This window comes from Mustela lutreola, chromosome 14 (genome assembly GCF_030435805.1).
Source record: "Mustela lutreola isolate mMusLut2 chromosome 14, mMusLut2.pri, whole genome shotgun sequence".
In the NCBI taxonomy this organism is placed as follows: domain Eukaryota; kingdom Metazoa; phylum Chordata; class Mammalia; order Carnivora; family Mustelidae; genus Mustela; species Mustela lutreola.
In genome coordinates this window covers 75106659-75129496 of record NC_081303.1, presented here as the reverse complement: position 1 = coordinate 75129496, position 22838 = coordinate 75106659, and the positions used below count along the sequence as shown (strand labels likewise).

Here is a 22838-nt window from a genome sequence, read left to right as displayed (position 1 = left end):
CTGCGTGGGGAGGCGTCAAGGCCTCTCGCGCAGGGGTGAGACGGAGCCCACACGCGACACCTTGTTCCCCCCCGACCCATGGAAAAGTGAGGCGTTGCCCGTGACTGAAAACGGACCTTGGACCGCAGCAGAAATGCCGGCTCCTTTAAAGAAAGGCTCAGGTGCCCGGTTCTTCTGAATCGAGCCTTAACATTTACTAGCAGTGACCATTCAGAGTGATAGCCGTCACCAACCCCGTAGCACATTAGGTCTCTTGCCCCGCCTGTCCCAAACCCTGGTGCCCACCTCCCCATCCCGAGACCGACGCAAAAAATGAGTAACGATTCAGGAGAGGAAAAGGCTCTTTTTGTAAATGCCTGAGAAAGTACTCTGGGTCACTTAAAAGGACACTCCTCTCCCCAAAGACAGTCGGCACATCAGTATTTTCATTTAAAAGAACGATTTGAGAGAGTGAGAAAGAGACGAGTAGCAGGAGGGCCAAGGGGAGAGAGAGGAACTCTGGCGGACTCCACGCTGCGCTCAGTCTCATGACCCTGAGATCAGCACCTGAGCGGGAATTAAGAGTCGGACGTAACCAACTGAGCCACTCGGGTGCCTCTTATTTCCCTTTTTCTTTTCTTTTCTTTTCTTTTTAAAAAAGATTTATGTATTTGCAGGAAGAGAGAGAGCCCAAGTAGGGGGAACAGCAGAGGGAGAAGCCAGCTCCCCGCTGAGCAGGGAGCCCGATGCGGGACTCAGTCCCAGGACCCTGGGACCATAACCAGAGCCGAAAGTGGATGCTCAATGACTGAGCCGCCGAGGCGCCCCGACCTTTTCCTCTATTATACATAATAACACCGCTCCACTATTCTATTCCTTGTTTAAATAGACACTCCACTGGCTGGAGTCCACCCTGGTGGAAACCACTACAGCAGCAAAGTAGACGGAAATGTCCCACAGGCCTGAGAAGAAGCAACGAAATAAAGTTGTCTCCTGAGCCGGGCAGAGCATTTGTTAAGAAGGGGTGTGCTGGAGAAGGAGCCCGGGAGGGGGGTCTGGGGAGCCATGTTCCAGGCAAGGGGTTGCTAAAGGGCAGTATACTCTTCAGCAGGAATCGGAGAAGATTGTGGGAGACAGAGGTAACGGAGAAGTACGGAGACTATGGGAAAACACGTGGACCAGGGCAAAATGACAGAAAGCCCAAGCATTCAGAGCTCAGAGAGGAAAGGCGTCACAGGGGTTTGGATAAGTGGCCCTGGAGGCCCCATGAGGAAGCATGAGGGACGAGGGACACCTGCCCGGCCTGTTTTCAGAGCACAGGTACCTGCTGCTGGTGAGGCCTCTGCGGCTGCTGGCGACTCGGCCTCAGGGAGAAAATGGCAGCTCAGCTCCTTCTAGACCTTTCTTCTTCCTCCACCCCCCACGTGGTGAGAAGGGTCTGGACCACATGCAGACTCCACATCTCCACAAAGAACAGGACACAATGTCACGGGAAAACAGTGCAGAGAAAGCACACGATGGAAGCTTCATGAACAGGTTAACGCATCAGGTCTGCCGTCAAGTCTCATTATATGTTCATCACGGCTGCTGGGTGTCCGCCAAAAACCATCAAGAGTGCACAGAGAAAGGCTGCAGAGCTTTTTGGCATCAAGATTAGGGTAACTGCTATATTTCGTAGGATAGGTTTAAGTCAAAAATCAGGTTCACTTCTAGAATGCTGAACTAAAAATAAGTTTAATAATAAACGAATTATTTGTATATGGAAGATAATAAATATTTGTTGAATGGAATTGGAACTACAGGTGCTAAAAATGCTTTTTAAAAAAATCTTATAATAAGATGTCACATGAACCAATGCACATTTAAAAAATTCTATCAGTATTTTAAAAAACAGACACTCTATTAATAAAATCATTGAGATTCAGTAAGAAAAGGTTCCCCTCCCATTTTTTAAATCAAAGATCACATGACCATCTGGCTACAACCTTAACAGAAAAGCAAGTGTCTACTAATGTGTAAATCATAACAGCAGAACGGTGACTAGGAGCTCGAAGGACAGGCTTTTCTAAAATTGAACCAAATCAACCTTTTGTGTGTCTGTAACAGAGGCAACAACAGTGAATTCTTCAGGGATGTTGTGGTCCAAGCCTGGGGCCACCAGCAAGGCCAGACCACGGACGCCACTGCTCGGGGACTGTCGGCCGCTCACTGGGCAGGGGCCCTTCCCGGAATGCCATTCTCAGGGGTTCTTACTTACTTTTTTTCACAGTAAGTGAACTGGCAACCAAAGCTCACAGTGAACCATAAAGAGAACGCTACTATGACTATTAATATAATATGTGAAGCAGGAACTGTCTCTTTAAGACGGTTTTGTGCGGTGAGAACGGGTCTGATTTGCACAGGACAGGCACTCAGCTCCGAGGGGCAGGGATGTATGTACTAAAAATTTACTCCAAAAATACAAAGCAAATCTAACCGGGGGCACAAGTTAAAACTTGTTCCCTAACCACAGGAATGCCGGAAGGTGAACCCCGAAGACATCCAAAGTTCCGAATGAGTATTCTGTAAGGAAACAGCTGCTGAGTTTTGCACATTTTTCAGATTTTTTAAAAAATCAGAAATGAAATCATTATTTTATTCTATAACTCAGAATTATAATGATGCTGATGTTTAATTTCTGTTGCTGATTCTTAATCTGGGGGCACCTTCCTTCCTGTTTACATACATAGTAAAGATGATGGGAAAGTCCCTAGAGACTGAGAAAACAAAACTTTCTTTGAAGGCTGACCACCCACATACTCTCATTGGGGCTGTGAATTTGCGTGGACTCCGGAGCTGAACCAGGACGCCTTCCCCGAGTCCTCCATATCCACGTGTTTTCCACTATTCGTGCTTGTCCCCGGGAAGGGGTCCGTGGCACACGCTCTTCTGGTCCACGTGATCAAGTTTTATTGCCCTGCATAAAGCCAGCTGCATTTTTTGTGGGTTTGCTTAGCGCCTACGTGTTCCAGGGAACACCTAGTGTTAATATTCCTGGACTCTTGACTTACCTTTCCTGAAAGTACCCCCACAAACAGAACACCTACTCCAGAGAGCAGAGGCAGCTGGTGAATTATGATTTCTTTTTGTAGAAAAGCAACAGGTCAGTAGCCAAGTGTCGCGGAACGGCTGTCAGGCCAAAGATTTTTGCCTTCTAGGTAGAGACTCCCACTTCCCACCGATCCCTGTGGGGAAGTCCAGTTCTGTCCCCAGGTGCTGGTTGGGGCTGATGCCCTGCTCAGGGGGAGGGGCCTGGCCAGGGCTCTTGCTGGCTGGACCTTAGTGGCCCTTGCTGTGCACGGGGTAGAGCAAGGTCATGTGTTCTGCTCCCTTGAAGGGCAGCTTCTCGTTGGAGTAATAGTGCACCACCTCGGGGATGCTGTCGAAGACGGCGCTCGTCTGATCCAGCGTGTACTTGCTGTCTTTGGTCTGGGCCACTATGATGTGGACGCACCCTTGACTAGTCCTGAAACAGAACAGGATGGAGGACACAGGGGTGAGCCAGCAGGGGTCCCTGCCCCCGACAGCACTCCCAGCCAGAGTGACGGGCAGGCAAGTTCCTGCCTGCCCCAGAACTGCTCCAAACTCCGCTCTCCAGGGGCTCCCAGAGGCCCCGAGGCCCTTGGCTCACTGTGGGTCATCCTTGGGGTGTTTGTCCCTAAAACACACAAGTCATCAGGTCCTGGACGAGAAAGAACAAAAAAAAAAAAAAAAGAAAGAAAGAAAGAAAAGAAAAGAAAAAGCCCAGCTTCCCATCTCCTGTCTCCTAGATCACCAACTAGCGCTTACGCGGTGAATGAGAGCACTGGGGTGTGGTTTAAACTTCCCCTCATCACGGGACAAGGACGTATGTAAGGTTTCCTCTTTCTTTCCTCCCCAAAGAATATATCAATAATAGTAATAATACCCCTGGTTTCCTCCTCCCTCCTGCCTCACCCCCCAAGCCGTGAAGCCTGCCCCGCTGTGGGTGACGGCAGCGGCCACAGGGGCCCAGGATCTCAGTGGCCCGGCTGTTCCGGGCGCCGTGCGTCCGGTGGCCGGCCCGGCCTTCCGAGCCACGCTGCTCAGACACCCCAGCTTCTCCTCCCCTCCAGTCTGATTGTTTCAGCTGCTGGGGCCCGGCTTCCTCAGGAAGGAAACGCTGCCTGGGCCTGACAATGACCCTCCATCACGGCTCCCCCGAGCCCACAGCGGAGCAGAGAATTTCCATGATACAAGCCCCACCAGGCCCACCAGGCAAAACGAATGTTCTGGCAGAATCAGGAGGGGGAGGAACAGCAAGTCAGCGTCTCCGTACCCAGGAGAAGCTGTGTCCAAGGTGCAGGGGCATTTTGACATTAAGGGATCAGACTTGCTAAAGTCCCAAACACTAGGGAACAAGAGAGTTGCCAAATTGTCCTGCTGGAAATTCTCCCTTTTCTCTGGGATTACGTTTGTGCTGGGCCTCGCGGAGGGCCTGGGCTAGGTCCGGTCACGAGCGGCACTGAGTCACGCGGAGCAGAGAGGCCTCCTCGTCACAGGAGACCTGGGGCATCTACTAGGACCGGCCCTACATTTGGATCCGAGCCTCTCACATCCTGTGGTCCGAGCGAAAGCACCCTACTTTCCGGCAGTACGTACCCCGCAGGCCACCCTGAGATCAGCTCTTTTCGGACCCGTCCTCCACCCCCACGCGCTCTGGTACTCACTTCAGGGCGATGGAGTATTTGCTGTTCCCTGACTCGCTATTTCGGACCAGATAAGCAGCTTCTCTGCAGGGCTGGAGTCGGCTCTCGGCCTCTGCGCGGGTGATGGCGCCGTGATACCAACTGTAGGGGGAGGGGGTGATACCAACTGTGAGGGGGACGCCCACGTCAGAACACAAACCCAGGTGGGGCCTCACACCGTGGACGGTTCTTTTTTTTTTTTTTTTTTTTAAGATTTTATTTATTTACTAGAGAGACGGAGATCACAAGTAGGCAGAGAAGCAGGCAGAGAGAGAGGAGGAAGCAGGCTCCCTGCTGAGCAGAGAGCCCGATGCGGGGCTCGATCCCAGGACCCTGCGACCATGACCTGAGCCGAAGGCAGAGGCTTTAACCCACTGAGCCACCCAGGCGTCCCTGGATGGTTCTTTTCAATGCACTTCTCTCAGAAGGTCAGTGGCCTGATCCAGACCCTGCCTCACACTCAGGAGAGATGAGACAGACGGGTAATCTGGATTACCGAATCTTAATGCGGGCGTTAAGAGGACTAGGGTCCTTGAAAAGTTTTCAGTCGGTGCAGGAGAACGTAAAATCGGGCTCGTGGGGGCAGCGTGCTGTTCTGCCGTCGCGCAGTGGGCTTCGAACATGGGTTCTCATTAATAAGCCCCACCCAGACGAGAATTCACGAACGAAGATCATCATGTAAAATGGGTGAGCGCACCCCCCCCCGCCCCATCAACAGGCTCCTGGTCACTGTCTGTTGTGTGAGGACGCGAACGGGACTCACGGCTGCTTCCCCAGCGGCAGGCCCGGGGCCACCTTCTCGCCCTCGCCGTGGTCCGGGCCGACCGGCTTCAGGACCTTCTGGGTCCAGCTCTTCTGCCGCTGCTGCTGCTTCGCCGGGTCCTCCTTGACGGACGGCCAGTCCGAGCCCTCAAACTGAACTGGAAAGAAGGCTCGTCGGGCACAGAGTCCACGGGGTCCACTGTGCAGGTCTCAGACACCCCCCGCACCACTGGCTTCACGACAGTTAGGGTGCCTGCCTGACTCCGGGCGGCGGGCGTTGCCGCAAGGGTCCCCAGTGGCTGCCTTCCTGGGAGACGCTTCTCTGTACCCAGTCGTGTCGGAACGGGCCCGTTTACCATGGCTTCTAAAAACCGGGAGTTTCAGTGTATTTAGAATAAACGATGCAAGACCGTGTCATTCTATGAAACCAAATAAGTCATTTCCACCAGGAAATGGTAAAACAGAGAAACAAGCTTGGAGACAGAAACTCCTGGGCACTCAGCGGCCTCTGGGCTGGACAAACACAGATGTTCCCGAGCCGGCCCCAGAATGGACCCGGGGGTTTGCGGTCACACACCTCACCCTGTCCACCCAGCCCTGACAGGGCCGGCACTGCCCCTCGCCAACCTGGTTTTACTGGTGGGGAGAGACCCCCGACGTCTTTAATCCAAAGGAAGAGGAGGTTCTGGCCCAGCAAGCGACAAACTAGGTGCTGGACGCCCTCCGCACATTAAAAGGGCGGATTTCTGGGGGAGGGTGACTGGCAGAACCGCCCGCTGGCTCTCCCCAGGCCTCCCGGGCACCCCCGTCTGCCAGGCGCCCGGCCGGAGCCGCCAGCGGACTCACAGGGCCCTCCACAGGCGGGAGTGGACTTGGTCCCGCCGCCTGGCCTGGCGGCCCGAGTGGCTGCGCACCGAGGCCGCGGCCGGACCAGGATTCTTCAGCGGCACCGTGTCGGGGCCTCAGCCAGGGACCCCGCGCACAGGGGTCCCCGGGAGCCCCGGCCGGGCCCTCACCTGACAGCGCCCGCGCGAGCTGCTCCTTCTTCCACTCCCACGGCTGCTCGTACTCAGCGGCCGGCCGCTCGTCCTCCGCGGGCAGCCGCGCCCTCCGCTCGGGGGCCCCGTCGGGGGGCTCGTAGGGCGTGTCGTACAGCTGGGGGGGCTTCCCCACCAGCTCCTTGGAGCCCCGTCTCTTGGCTGCAGTCTCCGCTTTCGCGCTATTCTCTCCCGACTCGCAGGGACCGTCGAGCAGCTGAAGGGCCTTCACCACGGGGTCCTTGGAACCTCGGCGCCGGATTTCTGGAAGACACGCGTGGACAGAGCCGGAGTGCGGCGGGCCCCGGACGCCCCTCCCGGACCGGCTGGGCCTCCGGTGGGCTGCACAGGCGCCACAGGGAAGCCACTTGTTCCGCAAGCCCGACAAGTGGGGAGTCCCTGAAGACCCGTTCCACAGTCTGTGGAAAGCCACGAGGCCACAGGCACCTGCTCCCCCCCCCAGGCGGCGTGATTTCCACCTGCCCCGTTTCTACACGTTGGTGGAAGGCTCAGACCCCAGGACGTTCACGGCCGCCGACAGTGCTCGCTCTGTTCCCAGCACCGGCCGCATGCATGGAGGGAATCTACGTCCGCCGGACAGAGTTCAGGACTTCCAGGCATTTCCAGAGAGAGGAGGCCAGACACGGTCACAGCTAACCATGCTGGCCAGCGACAGCGGCACAGACGCCAGCAGCCAGCACCCCCAGCGGCACCGGCTGTGGTCCCCGAGCCCTCTGGCAAGGCTGTGCCGTTCCTTCCTTAATTTACAGAAGGGAAGGCTGAGGCAGAGGGTGAAGGACGCTGTCGTCACCCGGACGTGGCAGGGACTGGACGCAGGGGCAGGGAGCCGGGCTGCCCAGGCCGGGCTCCCTACGGCTGCCCTGGCCAGACTCCAAGTAGAAGAGCAGTGGGAGATGGGGTCCCCCCGATACAGAAGGTCACTTCCAGGGTAGGAAGCTGTGTGAGTTAGAGTGCACTGGGGACCACGGAGGGCTTGTTCCCATAAGGGGGAGTGAGAGGTGAGTTCAAAGGTCAGAGGCCAGGAGGGGCAGGGGTGGGGGCTGGAGCGTGGGCACACTGGCCTCCAAGGCAGGGGCACAGGCCACACTCGTGGGCGTGCGATGCAGCTGGGCTAACGGGTCCCACCGACCACAGCCCTGCTTCCCCAGGAGTTAAGGGGCCAGCAGGCACCGAGCAGCTAGGCAGCCACAGCGGGAAGGAGCCGGCAGCCTGGGACCCGCCAGAGACCTTGGCGGGGGTGGGGGGCATCTGCCCTCCCTGTGGCCCTTCTAGAGGCCCTTCTGGAAGCCCTCAAGCCCCCGGACACAGTCAAGAACCCTTCGAGCACAAGCATCTCAGGGCACCACCCAGGCCCGCGAGCCCCCCACGGTCTCCACACGGCCTGGGGTGCCCAGACCACCACTCTCCTCCAGTTTCTTCTCTTCACACGAGCCTGTCCCACCCCCTCAAAATCCACGTCCTGACTCCAGGCAGGTGGGGCTGTGCACGGTCTCCGTTCACGCCGTCCGGCCCTGTGTCCCGGGGACGCCCGTGGAAGTCTCGTCCCGGGCTCCTCGGCTCTCTGGCCAACCCCTTCCATGGCACACGTGCCCGCGGCTCTGGGCCTGCCCTCCTCTGGGCCACACGCAGACCGCTGCTGTGTCTGCCCCTCCAGCACCGTGGGACTGGCATGTCTTACCTGGGGAGGACGCGCCATCGCGCTGAGGAGGAGTGGGGGGAGGAGACCCCCGGCAGTGGGGATGCGGCTCAGAGAGACGAGGGTCGCAGGCACAAATCCGTGAAGGGTTAGGGTGTGAAATAAAAGTGACCAAGAGAAAAGCAGAGGGCCAAAGGCAGAGTGGTGCTGTGTGAGCTCTGGGCGGGCGGATGGGGGCCAGGGGAGCCGGGGTGGGGGGCGCAGCGCCAGTGACGTACAACGCACGGTGACTCTCGGGTGCAGAGCAGCTGACTTCTGTCTCCAGGAGGGGCAGCGGGCAAAACACTCAAGGGAAAGTGGGAAAATCAGGACACTAACTTCAAAAGAGTGAGACTGCACGGGGCTCCGACTGTAGCCCGCTCCAGCCCTGCACCCTGCGTCGGTGGTGTCGGAGGCGCCCACTGCCTGGTCCCGGCGCCAGGCACCGAGCTAGCTGGTCTGGGGCACGGGATTCTCACGGGACGTGAAGCCTGAGAAGCCCTAGCACACCCCCTAGTCCCTAGGGCCCTCGTCCGAGCTCCTCCTGCCCCCACAGCCTTCCTGTCATTGCTAGCTCCCCGGCAAGGAGAGGGGTTCTCCCTGGGTCTGCACCCCCACATGGAAGGGTGGGAGGTCCTGCCCCGGGGCCAGGTTGGTGCCTGGGGCCATGTGAGGCCCGTCCGTCCACACCCCTCCTCGACATTATTCTAGACGGAGTTACGGGGAACCAGAAGCACAAGCTGCTCCTGGTCCGGGAAGACAGGGCTGGAACTCAACAAGAGCGTCTCTGTAGAGCTAAGAGAAGGAAAAACAGGACACAGACTTCAGAGGGTGAACTTAGAAGCTGTAAGTTTCTGATCAAGACCTCAGTATGCCCTCAGTTTGGACGGCCTGGCGCAGGCCAGGTCCGTTTCCCCAGGGTCCTGCCCTCAACTCTGTCCCAGCGGACTGAAACCGAGGGTCGGTTCCAACTTTAAGACACAGAAGTCCTGCTCACAGGGAAAGTTCCAGGTTTGTGTTGTAAGAAGTACGATAATGAGGGTCCGGAGTCCTTACCACGCGTGTTTGCGTGCGGCGAGGGCCTGCGCCCCCGAGACTTGGCGGGGGGGGGGGGGCCCGGGGAGCGGGCGGGCAGCCGGCTCGGGTAGGCCCCTCTCAACAATGTGTCGTCGGGGGAAACCAGGGCTTGCGCAGCCCTCCGCACCCCCCTAGCCCCCACCTGTCCCCCACCTGGGGCGCTGTGGACGCAGGAACCATCGGGAGCTGGGAGCCGGCCTCGCTGGGGGAGAGCCGCCCGGGGCGTGCAGGGCTGGCCCCGGGGGGAAACGGCTGAGGAGGAGGAAGCGGAGAGGAAGCTACGCCCCGGCCCTGCCGACAGAGGCCATTTACTGCGGGGACAACAGAGAGCAGACTAACGCCACCGCCCACCGCCGGAGCCCGCGTAGGACGGAGCTGGGCCCTCACTAAGCCGGCTGTCGTCGGCAGATACGGGTCCTCTGCGCTCGCCCGGAATTCTCTTGGAAGACACAAGGCTCCCTGCAGCGTCCGAGCAATGGCTAAATGCACGGGACACGTGTGTACTAGGCGTGTTACACCAGTGTCCAGCATCGGACACGCGTGGTCCCACTTTCACAGGTGACTAAACCGAGGCCGGGCACGGTAGGGGCCGTTGCAGGCCCGATGCCCGCGGTTCACGCAGAGCGTCGGTCACCATGCTGGCAAAGCCATCGGCTCTCTTGGAGGCTGTTCTCCATCAGAATCAGAAAAGGGCTGTTCCTGGTCACATCTTTTATTCCTACTCTAGCTTTTGATTTAAAATGACGAATGGGGGCGCCTGGGTGGCTCAGTGGGTTAAGCCGCTGCCTTTGGCTCAGGTCATGATCTTGGGGTCCTGGGATCGAGTCCCGCATCAGGCTCTCTGCTCAGCGGGGAGCCTGCTTCCTTCTCTCTCTCTCTGCCTGCCTCTCTGCCTACTTGTGATCTCTGTCTGTCAAATAAATAAATAAAATCTTTAAAAAATTAAAAAAAATAATAAAATAACGAATGGGGTGCCTGGGTGGCTAAGCATCGGCTCCTGATTCTCGGCTCTGGTCGTGGTCTTGGCTCAGGTGATCTCAGGGTCGTGAGATCGAGCCCTGTGTTGGGAGTCTGCTTGAGATTCTCTCCCTCTGCCACCTCCCCTGCCCTCTAAAAAATAAGCGAAATGACTTGAGTATTTTCTTATTGAATAAATCTAAATATCTGAACAAAAGCAGATGTAACTCAGGAGCCCTGAAATTTAAGTTTTACCAGAAAGTAAAGACTAATTACAGAAGTCAGAAATCTTCTGTATTTTTTTCCATAATGGTTTTTTTAAAATGGGCATCCCAACACTGAGGTTCTCCTTTGGATCTGTTTGAGCAAGCCAACAAAACCATCTGCAAGCAAAAATAAAACTGAAACCCCCTCGAGACAGGATATGGACCAGAAAAAGCAGATGTGGAAGGACCCAGCATCTCTGCTGTCCACGTGGACACGGCCTGGAGCGGTTCTGGACCTGGGCACCCTCGCTGCAGGCTGGGCGCTTCTAACACCCCCGCACGGGGCCACAGGGCTCAGGCAGGGGCAGGTGAGCCTGGCGCCGACTTAACAGGGTGCCAGCCTTGGAAACGGGTCTCCCACCGAATGACGTGTTCTTGGAGCTGCCTAAGACCCTTCCCGTGGAGCTCCGGACGCTCCACTCGGTACTTTCTGCTAATGATTCTGCTAAAATGTTCCTGCTAGTTTAGCAGAACAGAGAAGTTTACTGCCTGCATTCATAACCCTATCCTCCTGTGAACGATTCTGTGGGTGAATCTAAGGGAGAATTTATTTATAAACTTAGCTAGCAATTCCTAGCGTTCGAGGTGAAGAGTAAAGTTTCGGAGGGATTCCTCCAGTGACTGGGCCGTCGGAGAGGAAGTAGTGCCTTCCGTTCCTTCCTCTGTTCTGATCCTGACTTCACAGCACTCACTGCACCTTCCAAGGACCTATTTTCTGGTCTCTTGGTGTTAGGTCTGTTGGCCCCTTGGGCTGTAAGAGGCATGTCGGTCCTCATGCCGGTCCAGGAGGACACGGGTCAGGTGCGTCTGGTTTCCCGGCTGCCAGAGCCCAGCGCAGGGCCTGGCGCCCGGTGCATGAACGCCCGAGGAGCGTCTGCTGGACGGTGGAAAGCCACATCGCCAGTGGCGTTGAGGCAGCCGGGCCACCCCGTCCTGCGGGGACCAGCAAGGCCGGACAGGGCCTGGGGTTCCCTCGCGCCTCACCATCTCCTGAAAAATGCAGAAACTAAAGAAAAATCCCTAATATTTTCAAGAAACAAGCATTTCCGAAGTGGGACATGAGCATACGAGGAGCAACTGGACGAAAATGTAGAAGGTTTAAAACAAAACAAAAACAAAACAAAGCCCCAGCAGCAAATCTTTTATTTCCAGCTTCCGATCAACTCACTTCCTGTTATTCTGTCCAGCTGCGGGCTACGGAGAGAATTAGGGGTATACTCTCCGCACAGGTCAAGAAGGTGCTTTTTGACAGAGCTTTTAAGAGACTTTAAAATTCGTGGATTTTAAGACAAAATAACCTATCAAGTTTTTAAAAGTTTAATAAATTTGAATTTAATCTCCAATTGAATTAATCTTATATTCCTAAACAGATGCATTCACGTAAACTGCAAACAGAGGCTCACACTTAATAAACCCTCAAATATCAAACACTATTATCATCGTGTTTACTTCATGTTGCACAATTCTGATTTTTCAATACAACCCTCTTTGCGGGTCTGCGTGGAAAGACGCCTTACTCAGTAAAGTGCCTTTTTACCCATCGGTTCAAAGGGGTCCGTCCAATCTGGAGGGGGAGATCCTGGGTCTACTTTCTGCTGTTTCTTAAAAAGTCTATGAGCACAGACAAGTCCGGGTCTCTGTGATTTTGTACCAAGTGGAGAGGACTGAAGTCCATGAGCCCACAGTCTTGTGAGGAGTTTATGGGGGGAAAGCAGAGCATTTCCCCCCTATTATCAGTGAGGCCCCACGAATAAACAGCTGGGACAGTGTAGATAAATTACTTATTCCGGTTAGTAAGAAAGAGAAGAATAAAAATTGAAGGACAAAAGAAAGATAAAGATAAGTCAAAATTATCTTTTTTTTTTTTTTAAAGAATATCTTTTTCTTCAACTTTAGGTAAAAGTAAAACTTTCCCCCTGCTCCTTACAAGCCTCTGATATTTTTTGACTAAGTTCATTTTCACTTCCTTTCATTCACAGATTTCGTTAGAGGTCACAGTCTAGTGACCTTCAGGGTCACAGCCTGGCCAGGGTACACCCTCGCCAGCCTTATCTCTGTGCGCAGGGAAGCAGGGCGCGGCGCCCCTTTCCTGCTGTAGCTCATGTTCATTCTGAAGCCTGTCCTGACCCTTCCAGGATGCTGAGTCCCCTGTGCTCGCCTCCTCTGAGACCAAGCCCGCAGGGCCTGTGCCTGACGGCTTTTCAATCTGTTTCCAAACAGGGGAGAGTCTGGAACGTGTGGCCGAGTCCCTCCCCAGGCACGGACAGGGGTGCCGTGGGTCAGTGCTCAGAAACACATTTTTTCATTATGGATTAAAGAACATTAAAAAAAATTGGGTGAATAAATTACTCTAAGTTTCCCAAATAAATCTAAGTAACTTAGTTCATGATATTTTTAAGTATCGTTTATACAAACTTAAGAGAATTACGAATAAAAAGGGAAATCTGGACACTAAAAACCATAGAGCGAGTGCTTTGCTCGCCTTAGACCTGTTCCAACTTGAAAGGTCCCAGCATCTGCGGACTTTGGTTTTAGGCGGCGTGCGGGGCCCAGGCTGGCTCGGACCAGGGCAGCCGCTCCTGCTTTTGCTGTGGTACCATAGAGCTCCTTGCACGGTAACAGAGGATCTCGTCGTGGGCACACCTGCCGACCACGTGAAGCCCCCAGCTAGAGATTCACGACTCCCCCTTACCAATGTCAAAGCTTTCAAAGCAGCCGAGAAATGCACATGACCACTCTCCACCCTGAAGGTCATGTCCGCAAACTCACAAGCATCATTTCACACAGAATTAGGAAAACATTGAAGATCCTGCAGATTCTCACACCGAAGGATACAGAACCAGAAAGGAAGTTCACTGGGTATTCTGATCCTGCTTTGGGACTGATTTGTTTCTTCCAGTCAGCATGGCCTGCTTCAGGCCTTCATGTCTTCCCCACACATGTGGGGTCAGGACCGCCCCGCCAGCGCCTGAGGCTCCGCCCCCTCGCGCCCCCCCCCCCCCCCCCGTGCCCCTCGCACTCACCTGTTATCATTTGCTGCGCATCGTAGGGTTCCATGTAGCCGTCATTTTCTCCTGCCCTCTCTGCGTCCCTTTGGCCTCTCGTCCGTTTGGCGTCATAAGGGTCAGCATAGTCTTCCAAAATGATGACCTTGAAAGAACGGGAGAGGGGAGCGGCCAGGGTTAGCACACCCGGACGGCCACGGTGTCAGAATGGCTATGAATCATCTCTGACTCGAAGCCGCGGTCCCCCCCGGTTCTGGAGTGTTCACTCGGCCTCGCGTTACCATCCACGTTACCAGGGGACAAACTTCTCCTCTGTCTCGGCGGCATCACCGACTGGCAACGGTTCACCACACTCTTGCCCATTCCCCAGCACTGCCCGGCAGTGCGTTCGGGGTGTGGGGGTCCCTGTGGCAGGACAGGTGGTGGGCGTGGAGGGTGGCGATCACTGCAGAGCCCCTTCCCTGGGAGGTTGATCTTTCTAAGGTCAACCTGGAGGGCCACACGGGCCCAAGTCGGTCCGTGCCCCTGTGACACTGGGCGTCCACTGGCACTGCTGAGACACCATCAGGGGTCACCGGAAGACACCGGCTGCCTCTGGTCCTCCGGGGATCTGCAACCCCCTCGGAGGGAAGGGCTTCAGAAGTGTAAGGGATAGCCCCAGACAGGACGGGGGGTTCTGGGTTCCGGAACTCCCCGGCTACAGTCAGAGTTCTGGTCAGTATCCGCGGCAGAAAGCATCGAGTCTTCCAGAAGAGAAAGGGGCCCGAGCGGTGGTGTGTCTGGTCGGTTCTGCTCGGCGGCTGCTGGGCGACAACGGAGGCCCCGCGGCTGAGCCCGACAGGCTCTTCTCGGGCCGACAGTTTTGTGGGAACTGTATGGGGACAGAAAGCACACACTTGCCGGACAGCAGTGTGCCCCCATAATATACACTCTTTACTCCAGATGAAGAGGGAGACGGAGTAAGAGCCAACGAGCAAAGAAAGGGGAACCAGACTCAAGGGAGGAAGCGCCCGGTCCGGCTCGGGTCTCCAGAGAGTTTCTGGAGAAGCAGAGAAGCATCAGCAGCGCCAGCAGGAAAAAAAATGAACAGAGAGACACAGGGGGATGGCAGCCTGCCCGGGAGGAGACAGCCTGAGGAAGGGCGGACCTCCACAAGGGATGCCCCAGCAGCCTCCGCAGAGCGCCCCCAGCTCTGTTCTCACTGCCGGCCGCCGGTCCCCCCCCCCCCCCCCCCGCCCCGGGAGCCGCTCTCCCAGGACAGACAGGAACGCCAGGCGCGGCACTCAGCCTGATCCCTGTCAACGGAGTCCGTCAGGGAGACCACGGCTGGTATCTGGGCGAGCTGGGCCATGGCTCGTCCCCGCCCTGCGGCTGGGGGCCAGCATGGCACAGGTGTGCCGTCAGTCCGGGTGCGAAGGACGAGGGGGACGAGCAGAAGGACCCGGTGCAGACACACATGGCGGGTGCCGCGGGCTCCCCACGGCACACAGGGAGACGGTGTGGGGGGGCCTGAGCGACAGAAAGTTGGAATTCCCACGACAGGCAGGGACGGCCTGGGCCGGGGCCTGGGAGCTCCCTCCGAGCTCTTCTCTCCCATTGTTCACCCAGAAGAGTGAATTTAAAAAACAAGCACTCATGGACGCCTGGGGGCTCGGTCACTGAGCGTCTGCTTTCAGGTCAGGTCACGGTCCGGTCCAGGTCCCGGTCACAGTCCCAGGATCCTGCATCGGGCTCCCTGCTTCTCCCTGCCTCCGGCCCCTCCACCCGACTCGTGACGTCTTTCAAATGAGTAAATAAAATCTTAGAAAAAGGAAACCAAGCAAACAAAACCCAGCTCATCTCTCTAAGGGTGGAGTGGGCCTCCTCCCAGAGTCCCGCTGCTTTTCTCAAGTGCCTCACACTAGACGGTGCCCAGAAAACCTCTGGGCCATAAGAGGCAGGGATCACCTTCTCTCCTGCTCTGTGATTTCCTTCAGGGCACTTGTGTGTCCCATTCCGTACCCACCGGACCCACTGCAGCCCATGGAGCCCGGCACGGCTTCTCCTCGTGCTGCTGCCCAGCAGACGTTCACGGATGGGATGTGAGCTGCTGGTGCCTTGGCGAGGGGGCTCGGGCCGGGGCAACCGTGCCTGGACTCCCACACTAGCAGGGAGGGGCCGGGTGTGTGCCCTCCACCTAGTCCCCAGGGCTCTGAAATCCATGCTTCCCTTCTGCTCAAGAAGCATAAACGTATACACAGATCTGGCTTTGCAATCCCCCTGGATTTCAAATTAAAATAAACCGCATTCATAAGGAGGTCAAGTTTCACAAAGCAGGAACGTCTCACTCACTCACTCTTCTAAAGGGCTAACAAAATCAAATGCATGGTACATTTCCCGAAAGTCCCCGCTTCACACACTCAGAGTAAAGATTTTCCAAGATGAAAAACAACAACAAAAAGACATCAAATGTAACGACGTGAAATGGTCCCTTAACTGTCGCCACAGGTCGGAGGGAGGCCCGCCCTCCCCCTCCCCGCCGCGCAGAGAAGCCCAGGGCTGAGCAGGTGCGCCCGGCGCGCTCCTGGCCGGACCCCTCCGCCCGGCGGCCCCAGGCGGCCGCATGCTCACCGTGTCCGGCTGCTTCCCGGGCCTGCCCTTGTCCAGTCCGGGGCCCAGCGAGGCGGGAGAGGAGGACGCGGAGGAAGAGCCGCTGCCGCCGCCGCCGCCGCCGTTCTTCTCCTGAGTGTCCACCTTGATGAGCCTGCTGATGTAGGTGCCGCAGCCCGCGCTCCTGGCCGCGCCCCGGGGCGGCTCGTCCTCCGCGGCCCGCGAGTTCTTGCGGCTCTTGCCCGCCGCGGCCTGGATCAGGCCCTGCAGGCTGTCCCGGGGCGGCCGGCTGTCCCTGGGGGCGCCGACGCCGGCCCTGCCGCTCCCCAGCTCGGCCGCCGAGTTCTTGCGGCCCTTGGCCGGGGCCGGCCCGGCGCCGCCCGCCTCCGAGTTCTTGCGCAGTCGGCCGCCGCCGCCACCGGGCCGGGCGCGCTCAGACGCCGTCTTCAGGTTCAGCGGGAACTCCTTGAACCACCGGGCCGCCATGGGGGGGGGCCCGCGGGGCAGGCGGGCGAGGGACGCGGCGCACACGCGGAGGGGCGCCAGGGGCTGCGGCCGCCTCATTCCCCGGGGCTGCTCCGCGTCCCCGGCCGGCCCGCGCGCAGCTCGGCGGGGTGGGGCTCGGGGCCGGGCTCTGCGGGGCGGCGGGCGCGGGGCGTCCCTGCTCTTTCCCCCGAAGCGGGACAGCCCTGCCCACCCTCGCCGCGGAGACTCGGGACGGCGCCGCGACGGACCGGGACCGACGGCGAGCCGCCCACCCTCGGCGCGCCCCTCCCTCGGCGGCTGGCGCCTCCCGCCCAGATCCGCCGGGGTCGGCGCCTCCGCCCTGGGCGCGAGGGGGGGGGCGGGGTGGGGGGCGGAGACCAGCGGCAGCCGCACCGGCCGGCCCGGGGCCCCCGCGGTCGCGCAGCGCCCCGCGCCCTCGCCGAGCGGTCTCCAGCTTCGCCGCGAGCCCGGCGCGCCGCGTCCTCTCCCGCGCTCGCGGCGGCCGGCCGGTCCGGGGGTGCGGGCTACCGAGAGGGGCGCTCCCCGCGCGGGCGCCGACCCCCCTCCCTTCCGGCGCCCCCCGCCCCCGCAGGCCGCCAGGAGGCGGAGCGCGCAGCCGGGGCGCGGGGCTCGGCGAGGCTGCGGCAGGTGGATGCGCGCTGCCGGGGCAGGTAGGGCGCGGCGGTTCCAGGCCGCAGGCTGCGGGCCAGGGCGGAGGGACCGGGGCGCTGGGAGGCCGCTAGGGAAGCCGCACCCCCATTTCCACTCCGGGGCGGCGGGGCGCGCGGTTGCCCCCCGGGGCAGCCGCTAGCTCGAGGTCTGGTGCGTCTGCGAAAGTCCGGGTGGGGACGGTGGGTGGGAGCGGACCCCAGAGACCGGCCCTCTGGGGAGCTGGGGGCACTTGACCTTGAAGAGGCCTCTGCAACCGCCCTCCCGTGGCGAAGCCATTACGGATTTTTGTAGCTTAAAAAATCTAAACGCTCTGCGGGGCTTGACGCGCTCCGTCCGAGCCGCGGGCGCTGGTGGTCCCGCTTCTCCGTGTGCGCCGGCCGTGCCCTGTGACAGGCGGTGGCGGAAGGAACGCTTGCTTACAGCCCTTCTTGGAAACAATCTTGACTATTTTTTAAAGCTTTACTTAGATATAATTGACGCACCATAAAACTCACCTGCTCTGAGCGTAGAGCTCAGAGGTATTTAGTATATGAGGCTCAGCCGGCACATTCTAATTTTGGAACATTCCCGCCACCCCAGAACGAAACCTTGTGCTCATTAACAATCATCCGAGTCGTCCGCAGCCGCTAATCTACTTTCTGTCTCTACAACTTTGTCTGTTCTGGACTCTTTGTGTAAGAGGAACCGCAGAGTTCATGGCCTTTTGTGTCTGGCTTCTTTTCCTTAGCATCATGGATTTTGTTTGTTTTTTAAGATTTTATTCATTTGAGAGACACAGAGAGAATAACAGCACAGAGTGGAGGGGAGAGGCAGGGGGAGAGGGAGAGGGAGAAGCAGTCTCCGCTGAGCAGGGAGCCGGACTCGGGCTCAGGACTCGGGATCAGGATCTGAGCCCAAGGCAGACGCTTAACCCCCTGAGCCCCCGCAGGCGCCCCAGAGGGACACGGTCAAGCAGACTGGGCACAGAGCTGGGCTCCCCGCCAGGGCTCCCAGGACTGAGATCATGACCTGAGTCCAGACCAACCAAGAGTCGACTGCTCAACTGACTACACCACCTGGGCGCCCCGTTTACCCACTTTTTAAATAGTTCATTGTCTTTTTATTGCATTGCATAAGTTCTTTGTAAATTCTTTGTCTTTCTGGAAACACAAATAGGGTGCTGCTCCCGACCAAGCAATGGAACGGAAACTCACAACTTTGAGGTTCTAAGACCTAGATTCAAACACGGGCTTCTCCGAGTCTGAGCAGAGACGGCCTGATCTTGGGCCCGTTGCCAGGCCATCATCTCCGAACTCCAAGGCCTCACCGGCCCCGGGAGCAGTGTCGCTTAGCTCTGAGTTTCCATGAGGATTGTATGAGACCACCTGGGTTCACAGCTTAGAGAAGCCCCTGCAGACCTTTAAAGGCCTCTCTGAAAGGTTTAGGGTGCCTTTGCTTGGGCGGGGTGGATGCTAGCCCTCTTGCCGCCCACAGGCTTGTCCGGGGATGACTCGGAAGCTGGTCCTCACGCCACAGCCCCGGTTCTGCCGTGAACCTCTCTGTCCACCTGTACCCGCATCTCCTGCTCACCTTAAGGACCCAGGGCTCCGTTTCCATGCGGTTGCCGCCAAGCCTGCACGTTCTCCCATGACTGGGAGCGATTTACAGGAATTACTGTTTTCTTTCAAAATTTAATGTTTTAATTCATGTTTCTCGTGATTAAAAATAAAACCTTAAAAATGATTTAGATAGCCTTGTTCTCTATAGGAAAAGGACGTAGTCTCTACAGTCACAGACCCTGTTACCTCAGGCTCTTATAGTCATGAGCAGATTGTGTGCTGTCCTTGAGGTCTGCCATTCCCAGCTGTCAGATGGGGAAACCGTCCGCCCCAAGGCCACAGGAGCGTGCCCGCGAAGTCCACAGACTCCCAGCAACTGCTCTGACCTGCGGCAGGTGCTTCCCGCACCGTCTCTCAGGCCCTCGGGACTTCTGGCGTGGGAGGTCGGATTCCCGAGGCCGGGCGTGGGGGCTGGGCTCCGAGCTGCAGCTAAGCCCAAAGGCCCGGGTCTGCGGTTCGGTGGTTCCGTGGGCCGCCTGGCCGCCGTGCCCAGCGGACTGTGGTATCAGAGCTGCTTACCGGTTTCCACTTGCTGCCATAGCAAATAACCTCTTTTTAGTAGTTTCAGCAGCTCAAGTGTCACATCTGTTGTTCTGAGCTCTGACATGGGTCTTGGGGAAAATCGATGGTCGCGACAGCCTTGCCTTTCCGGCTTTCAGAGGGGCAGGACCGTGTGCACCTGTCAGCCTCTAGCCCCAGTGACCGCGCTAGGGCCACCGGATCAGATCAGCTGGTAAGTGACTCGACTCCTGCTTGTCATTTGACCAAACGTATCCATGATGTGATATTGTGGTTTATAGTAAGAAATATATATTTGGTCATCATCCTCCTGCAGGCACAGAGCTCCTAAAATCTATGGAATTTCCTGTAATAAGAGCCCTAAATTTGTCTTTTGTTATGCTAATGAGGTGGCGGGAAGGCCAGTAGGTCCCCTAAGGATGGAGGCTGGTGGCTGGGGCCCCAGCCCTGTGATCAGAGCCCCCCCCAGCTCCAGGGAGGGGAGAGGGGCTGGAGGTCAAACACCTCACCAGTGGCCGATGACTTTATCAGTCATGCCTGTGTAAGGAATCCTCTGTAAAACCCCAAAAGACGGGGCTCTGAGAGCTTCCTGTTGGTCAGCGCATGGGGAATCGGGGGGACCGGGGCGCCCGGAGGGCCGGATGCTCTCCGCTCCTCCCCACACGTACCCGCCCTCTGCGTCTCTCCACCTGCTCCTCCTGAGTTCTGTCCTTTCCCAATAAACCAGCATCTAGTAAGGAAAATGCTTCTCTGCCATCCGAGAGTTGCTGTAGCCAATCCCCTGCACCCACGGAGGGGGTGGTGGGACCCTCCGGTCTGCACCTGGTCCGCCAGAGGCGCGGGGGACCAGCTGGGCTTGCAGCTGCTCTCTGAAGGGGGGGAGGCGGTCCTGTGGGACTGAACACGTCATCTGTGTCATCTCCCAAAGGTTAGGACATGGGCCATTTTGTAGGGGGCTCTTCTGCCAGCGCCGGGACCCCTGCAGTAGTGATGAGACGGTGAATTGCCCTGGCTTGTCCCACCGGCTTTGGGGGAGAGCCTGCTGGAAGAAGCCCCAGCACCGGCAGCGCCTCCTTTGTTGATAAGCAATCCTTTCTCCGCCCCACACCTTGGCTTTCCCACACCTGCCTCACTGGGCTGGAGCTCCGGGGTCGCCCAGCCTTTCCCTAAATGTGCTGTAACTATGGGCGCAGAAACGTTCAGTGGGGGGCTTCCTGGCTCGGAATCTGGTCTGGCAGGAGGAAGGGGCATAGAGGCTCATGGAGGGTCTGAGCTCGGGGTATGGAAGCCTCGGTTCACATCCTGGACTGGGACTCTGTCTGTTTGGGCCTGAAACGTGGGGTCTTCAGCTTCTGCCCCCATCAGCAGCTGATTTCCCGTGGCACCAGGCCCCTGCCGCGGCCCCAGAGCAGACCCCCGGCTGCTCCCACAACTTGGCCAGGCGTCTGCCAAGGGGTCAAGCACGGAATAGCAGTACTGTTCCCAGGAGAGGACTGTTGGGGGTGTTCCCACTGAAGCGTGTCACTTACCACACACTCTGACCCTCCAAAAGCCCCTGGCCTGACGCCTCTAGACGCTGTTTCCCTTCTTAGGCCCCAGGGAAAGAGGAGCGAAGTGCACGTGGGTGGCTGAACGGGTGTGGGGCTCGGCTGTGGGGCTCAGCGGTGGGCCGCTGCCCTCGCTGGTCGCCCCCATACAGCTCATTAGTAACTGGCCAGTAACTTGATGTCACCAGACTGAAAAGCTGTTTGAGACAACGCACCTGCCGTCGCTGGTTGGCGACGAGGCTGACAAATCCCCTCCCCCCGCCCCCCGCCACCGTCTGCCCTCGACTCCGCCGGTTTGGAGCCGAAGGTCCCGTGTCCCGCCCGGTCCCGCATAAAGCTGGGTGGGGGTCGCCCTCTCTGTTGCTCTGGGCGGAGGGGCCTTGTGGGGTGCAATGGACCGGCCTCAGGTCTGGGGGGGTGCGCTTCAGCCAGAACACGCCCCCGTTTTGTGTTGGAGCGAACCAGTTCCCAGTTCCAAGGGTCGGCTGTGCCTCGGAGAACAGCGCAGCTGTGGTCTTCGACCCCCGGGTCTTACGTCTGTGCGGGAGACCAGGCCCCGGAACGCGAAACGACCGCAGAGCAGCGCGAGTGCCTGGGGCTTGTAGTAAGTGCGTCCGAGGTGCGGAAGGAGGAAAACCGGCGTCACCTCCCGAGTTAGCCTGCCCGTGGCCGTCTTTTTGAGCATTTTTACTTTTATAGGGGCTCAGCCTGCTTATGACAAATAACCTGATTCTCGCCCCCAAGTCCCAAGTTCAGTCTGGGAGGTAGGATGAGAGGAGCTTTCGGGGGGCCTCGGCTGCCGGCCAAACCTGTGTCAAGAATTTGCTGGTCTCGGCACCTGGTGGCCAAGCGCTCCGCTGGGCTATACTCGGCTCCTCCGGTGCCGCTCACTGTGCTGTCCTGCCCGCTCCCGGAGACGGGCCGTCGCTGCACTGCTGTTCCTGAAGTCCTGGGACGGCCCTGGGGCGACGGGTGTCTCTGTCGTGGGATAAGGCGGCTGGAGCTTGAATCCTCAGCCGAGGGTCGATGCCTGTCCAGTCCCAAACCACATGGCCAGTGGGCTGGCAAGGAGGAGACGGACCGGTCGTGTCTTCGTCTGACAAAGAGGGACACGGCACAGAGCACGAAGTGATTCATTTTGATTAGTGACCTCATGATCAAAGGTGTGGGTTGGGGGACTCTGAGCACCTGATCGAGTGCCGGGCCGCTTCCTCCTCCCTTCTGCTCAGGCGGGGCCGCCTGTGACCTGACGGTGAGAGTGGACGGACCCCCTGTGGCATCTGTGTCCGGGGGGGGGGGCCCTCCAGGCGTCCTGGTTCAAGACCTGGCTCCCGGGCCTTGCTTGGCCTTGCAGTCCCACGTGGTGGCCTCGGGGACCTGTGGTCTTTGTTGCCTCACAGGAAGGGAGCGGCCTTCCCTGCAGAGCTTGCTGCTGATTGACGGACACAGAGCAGCCGCACTATTTTAGTTTTACTTATTCATCTTAGTCATCTCTGCAGCCCATGCAGGGCTCGAACTCACAACCCTGAGATCAAGAGTCTCACACTCCACCATCTGAGCCAGCCAGGCGCCCCCAAAGCAGTAGGATTTTAATTATTTATTTATTTTTAAAGATTTTATTTGTTTATTTAACAGAGAGAGAGAGTGCGCACAAGCAGGGGAGCAGCAGAGGGAAAGGGAGAGGGAGAAGCAGGCTCCCTGCCGAGCAGGGATGCCCTACACATGCTCCATCCCAGGACTCTGAAGGCAGACGCTTGACTGAGCCCTGCAGGAGCTTGGGAATTGCATTTTCTTTCTTTCTTTTTTTTTTTTTTTTTAAGATTTTATTTATTTATTTGACAGAGAGAGATCACACATAGAGAGACAGACAGAGAGAGAGATGAGGAGAAGCAGGTTCCCCGCT

At 57.9% G+C, this 22838-nt stretch overlaps 1 protein-coding gene across 2 annotated transcripts; it reads right to left on the bottom strand.

The window, feature by feature from the left end:
• Window positions 1–323: 323 nt before the first annotated feature.
• Window positions 324–17059, bottom strand: SHE (Src homology 2 domain containing E). 2 transcript variants are annotated; one of them, XR_009347611.1, is made up of 7 exons: window positions 16135–17059; window positions 13543–13669; window positions 6503–6787; window positions 5488–5644; window positions 4707–4826; window positions 1304–3484; window positions 324–546 (listed from the first exon to the last, which is right to left on the bottom strand). XR_009347611.1 is itself a non-coding variant. In XM_059146918.1 (6 exons), the coding sequence occupies exons 1-6, from the start codon at window positions 16675–16677 to the stop codon at window positions 3298–3300; spliced, it is 1419 nt and encodes a 472-aa protein (XP_059002901.1). In that variant the 5' UTR covers window positions 16678–17059; the 3' UTR covers window positions 324–3297. The 2 variants fall into 2 exon arrangements, 1 of the variants encoding a protein (XP_059002901.1); XM_059146918.1 differs by having other exon boundaries at window positions 324–3484.
• Between the last annotated feature and the right edge of the window lie 5779 nt (window positions 17060–22838).